The 5,738-nt window shown below is 43.7% G+C and overlaps 1 protein-coding gene across 1 annotated transcript; it reads left to right on the forward strand.

Annotated features, from left to right (window-relative positions):
- Positions 1-1,250: 1,250 nt before the first annotated feature.
- On the forward strand, positions 1,251-1,754 carry LOC138358009 (craniofacial development protein 2-like). Its single transcript, XM_069315462.1, has one exon. The coding sequence runs from the start codon at positions 1,251-1,253 to the stop codon at positions 1,752-1,754; it is 504 nt and encodes a 167-aa protein (XP_069171563.1).
- Positions 1,755-5,738: the final 3,984 nt, after the last annotated feature.

The raw sequence follows: 5,738 nt of genomic DNA on the forward strand, positions 1-5,738 counted from the left end.
GTGATAACTTGGAATGTTAATTGAGATATAGTGATAACTAAAAAGGTTAATTCTGATATAGTGATAACTAAGAGTATTAATTGTGGTATAATGTTTATTCGGGTCAAAGAACATGCATTCAAAATGAATTTCAAACAGAATGTTGAATTTGTAGACAGAGCTAGTACTTACTATGCCTAAAACCACTAATATGCACAGCGTTTCGGACAAGAAACTAAATTGATAACTAGGAAGGTTAAATGTGACACAGTGATAACTAGGAAGCAATAATTGTAATATAGTGATAACTAGGAAGGGTAATTGTGACATAGTGATAAGTAGGAAGGTTAATTATGATTTAGTGATAAGTAGGTTTGTTATCTAGTCCATGTTATTATGGTTTAGTGATAACTTGGTTCCAAGGGTTGTCATAGCCAGGGGGAAGGGTTGTAGAGACAAGCTCCCACAACCTGTAAAGTGCCCCTGATGGCGTGCGTCTCAAATAGCCTCTGACAACCAAGTTCAGCTCCTGGCCTGCACGTGTGGCTTAGCCTCTAGGTTCGGCGGAACTGCTTCTACCAACAGGAGAAGGGACGAAGGCGGGCCTCTGGAGCCTAAAAAACAATTGCTTCGGGCAGATGGGACTCGTTAGCCTGGGAAGGCAGCTTATCTAGGGGAAAGAAAACCCCTGAATTCAAACCTCTGCTGTCTTGCGGCTAAACACACTCACGGGAATCAACACCGAGAAAAAATCCGGAGTCGGAGTCCCTAAGGCAGTTTGCAGCTGTTTACAGCTACATTCTGGCAACTCCTATGACGACGCAAGTGCCAAGCGTATCGGCGCCTGCCCTTCCCTTGGATCACATTGGTGGAGTGGAGAGGGTGGATCTGCTGCATGGGCAACAGCCGGTTCTCCATAATTACTGCCCAGGCCTGGAGAGGACACTCCAGCATCGCCTTGGCGATAGCTCATCACGGGAAGTGACAGTTACCGGTGATAAGCCTACCACTCAATTGGCGTAGAGTGAGGCGCCAGGGGTTGCTTCCGTCGGTGGGAGAAATCATCCGATTTCATAGGACAGCTACCGCCCGCCTCAAGCTGGGCAGCCCTCAGCCAATAAGATGCTGTCCCGCCACGGTCCGCCTGCTCCACTGGGTGCGTGGGGCTTAGGCCACAATCCAATAAGCGGATCGTCAACCATGCACCAGGCAAAAGAAAACAAACACAGAGCCACCCAGCTCTCAAACTGGGCACGTGGAATGTAAGGACAATGACACCGGGTCTCTCGGAAGATCTACTCGAAGTGAACGACGCCCGCAAGACAGCTGTGATCAACAATGAACTACGCAGGCTCAAAATGGACATAGTCGCCCTGCAGGAGACACGTCTGCCCGCGACCGGCAGCATATGGGAAAAGGACTTTACCTTCTCCTGGCAGGACAAACCACCAGAAATGGTAAGGGAGCATGGCGTTGGCTTTGCTATCAGGAACAGGTTGTTAGGGTCCATAGTACCGCCCACGGAGGGGTCTTCAAGTCTCATCAAACTTCAGCTTCATACAGCAGCAGGAATGGTCAGCCTCATCCATGCCTATGCACCAACACTGACCTTCTCTAACGAAGCGAAAGTCAAGTTCTATGATGACCTCGGTCTAACTTTCAGCGACATACCTCAACAAGAGCGAGTCTTCCTCCTGGGAGATTTTAATGCAACGTTGGTTCTGATCGCAGCTTTTGACCTTTTTGCCTGGGCCAATTTGGATTTGGGAAGATGAATGAGAGTGGGTCGCGCCTCCTGGAGTTCTGCTGTCGTCATGATCTCTACATCACAAATTCTTTCTTCGATACCAAGCCCCAGCATAAGGTTTCGTGGAGACACCCCAGGTCTAAGTATTGGCACCAACTCGACCTGGTGCTGACGGGGCGTAGCAATCTGAGAAGCATCAAACTGACCTGCAGCTTCCAGAGCGCAGATTGTGACACAGTCTACTCTCTCTCGTCGTTTGCTGTGTAAAGTTCTAGCCCCAGAAATCCACAGAGCAAAGAAGGAGGGAAGACCACGCATTAACGTAAACAAGACCAGTGATCTTCACAAGGTGGAGGAATTCACTGCGAGCTGGTAAATGCCCTTTCTGTACCATCCTGCGACAGCGCAAGTGAGAGGTGGTCATTTCTCAGGGGCACTAATTTCAGCAATGCCATATCCGCCTTCGGTAAGACGCAGAACAAGTCAGCAGATTGGTTCGAGGCCAGTGCAGAGGAACTGTTACCCCTCGTAGAGGAAAAAGATACGAGCTCTCTCATCCTACAAGAACCTGCTCTCAGAAAGGAACCTACAGGCCCTCCGTACTGCTCGAGTAGAATAGAAAATGCCACATAGAGCCACCTATGTAGGGAGATCAGATAAGAAATCAGAAGCGGGGAGCCACATAGTGCCACTCCATATTAGGTCACCCAAGGTGTGAGTGGTAGCAGTCGAAAAAACAGTGAAGATAGGTATCTATTATGCGCCACTATGATCATGTTCATTTATACAGTAAAGTATGACAATATATTTAAGTAAAAATGAATTTATTTGTATAATAAACACTCATGGGTGAGTGCCAGTTACGCCCCCACATTCCTTAATGGGGTAGGTGTAAAACAGGTTCCTCCCGGTGAGGGTGGTCGCCCGTACCCTTCCTCGCACCTAATGGCCTTGACTTTACCGTAACAGAGTTCCACACCCAGTGGAGGTCGAGTGGGTCTTATATGGGAGTATTAAATTATAAATCTCCTCCAGGGGTTAAAAAAAATCAAAGAATTTATTAATGTTTTATTAGGTAAAAATCACAAATGATGTATAAGAAGTTAATTATGATCCCTATCCCTCTCCCCCCTCCACCTCCCCTTCCTCATCTGAGTAGAATTCTGACGTCTCCCCATCCGTGGTGAGTGGGGGGAGGTCATGACCCCCTCCCCCCTCTCTTGGGGGAGTGGGGTGAGTTGGGTGGTTGCCTTTTGGACGACTTTCCTTCTGACTCTCATCTGAAGTGTTCTGGAAAGAGATGGGGAAAATAATTTATAGAACTATATCTTTTATTTGAAAAATATTCTATTTCCTCTAAGAACTGCTAGTACATACCTCTCCCCCTGCAGGAGCGGTCTTGTGTCCTCTACAGCAGGCATCATCAATTAGGCTACGTAACAGCATCTCGTTTGGAGCAGACCTTCCACGTAGAATTACTACTCTACAAATGTGGACGGGTCCTAAGAATTGCACTGAAAAAAAGAAGAGGTAAAATAGAGGTTGTACAAACTTTCTATTGTGGGAAAAAAAATAAATCTTTACCAGAAAGTGAGGGTAATACTAACCAGGCCCTTCAAGGACTTCAATCTTTCCTGCGTGTGTTTCTGGGGAGACGCCTTCCATTTGTAGGATGAGGAGGTTGGGGGTCTTCTAGGGAGGTTGTGGGGTGAGAGGGGTTTTATATGTGGGTAATCCCCTTGTTAGGTGGGTTGCCTAGCTAACAAAAATATTATCTACACCACCTATAAGAACCAACCCTTACTTCTCTACAAAATGTCCTAACACAGTGATGTTTCATAGGAAAATATCGCCTCGCATAAGTGAGGGCACGTTTATCATTTAATTTTAAACTAACGCTTGAAAATACATTATGTAAGTAATGTACTGTTGAAGGCAACTCCAGGTGACTCACCCTATGGACGAACATTACGCAATACAGTCCACAAGCAAGGGTAAAATCACTCTGGAGTCTGTAGCACATTCCAAACACCTCTGTTATTGTGTTAGTTTTAATAAATCCTTGAAAATAATGTCCATAAGTAACCGCCGACATTGCATAACTATCGAAAAAAAACATTCGATGTTTAACTTTATCAACATAAATAGCTACCCAATGTCCCATAGTTAATCTGCTGTGTGATGGTAAAATATTAGTTATGAGAACAATAGGTTTTCTTGATGAGTTATTTAAATGTTCTATTTCATCAGCATTATAACAACCTAGGTAGAGTGCTCGATCCCCTAGATTATTTTTTAAATTAATATTTATATCATAACAATTCATTATGTTTTTTAAGCTCGCACGTCACACAGAACAGTTCTCTGCCCGTCGATGGATAGTACCCCAGTCGTTTCCCCAAACAGTAAAACCAGTCTGTTATATGTAACACCGCCACCAAACTCAAGCTCCATACGCAAGTTGCCAGATTTCTCCACAGGGAGGGAATCCTTTGTTTGAATGGTGGTTAAGTCAAAGGCGAATATCGAACTTCCCTTATTAAAAGTGTCATAGTCTAGAAGTGAATCACGCTCTAAGCCTAATGTCTTCAAAGTTTCGTAATAAAGGCGGGCATAATGATTGTCGAAATCACCACCAATTCGGTAAATTGCGTTATTGTTCAAATACATGGCAATATTTTTCAGTTTTGCATTTTCAAAATATAATCCATTACCTTGGTGAAGGTCAGCGAAATAATTCATTGGTACAATTACCATGAATATCTTGTGAGGAATTACTTGCGCCCCAAGGCTGATCAATTAAGAGACTAGTTTGATTCCCTGCTAGGACATATGTTTTAGAAATGGTTTTATTGAAAGTATAGCTTATGGGGTCGGGGGATGCTAACAGTGAGCTGTTTAAGGCTAGGTAAGCACTTGGGTAGGGGAACACTCGTGTTACCCACAACTTAGCATAATCCATATGCAGCCGATACTTAGAGCCATCGTCCACACTTGTATTTAGCACCCAAGCATGTGGGGAGAGCTCCAATCTTAGGCGCACATCTATATTATCTAATATGTATTGGTCTAGGGTTGTTACGTCCAATAGTAGGGGAAAACACATTGACAATCCTTTACCTTTTAAATCGGTCATAAATTTTTTAGCCTTGGCGGCTGCCCCAGTAAAAAATGTATTAGTAAATTCGTTAGGGATTACACCATCATCACTCCAGTCCCTATGAAAGGCTCCAATTCTCCCCAAGGAAGACATTTTTGATGGAGGCATGGAGGTAATTAATTTAATAAACGACCAATAATTAAAATTAGAATTTGTTTCAACTACTTGCTCTCCTAAAAACACCTGGACACCTTTAAACATGGTATTTGACAACCCATTCACAAATTCCACATGGTCATCCTCTTCCAATTTTGTGGTATCGTCATCTTTCATTAAAGATACCTTAAAATCTATAACAATATTAGCTAAATCTAAGAAGGCGCCCTGGGTTCCAGGGATGCGGAATTCTAAGTAATTATCCCGCAAACGTTGATTAATAGGGAGGTTAACAGGTAGAATGTCTATTTGCTGTGTGGAGGCAATTGAACTCTCCACATTACGTATTCTGTTACTTCTAGGAAATTGGTCAATAATACTGGAACTATAATATTCTACAGGTATTTTCAACCCAGCTCCACTAGCCTCCGCCATGATCTCCTCCGAAAGGTGAAGTATGACTGCTTACTGTAGTGAAATTACATCATTTTTAAACCCAAGGGCTCGTTTACATTTATTATTTTTATTTTTTCTTCTCCTAGAGAGTCTTTTAATTTTCCCGCCTGCTACCAATTTCTTCCCCACAGTCTTAAGGGCATCAATACCGTGAGTTCTCAGAGCGCTCTTTACATCCCGTCTACCACTGGTTAAATCACCAAGAACATTTTTCCCAAAATCGATAGCAGTCGGCGTTACAGTTTTCATGAAAAATGGTATGGCTCGTCGAGCCAAGCCGGCTAAGGTCCCAAAAAAACC

The sequence above is a fragment of the Procambarus clarkii genome, chromosome 7 (genome assembly GCF_040958095.1).
Source record: "Procambarus clarkii isolate CNS0578487 chromosome 7, FALCON_Pclarkii_2.0, whole genome shotgun sequence".
Lineage (NCBI taxonomy): Eukaryota > Metazoa > Arthropoda > Malacostraca > Decapoda > Cambaridae > Procambarus > Procambarus clarkii.

Excerpts from the sequence above, each read along its gene's own strand:
- LOC138358009 (XM_069315462.1), top strand. The coding sequence starts at position 1,251 with ATGACACCGGGTCTCTCGGAAGATCTACTCGAAGTGAACGACGCCCGC.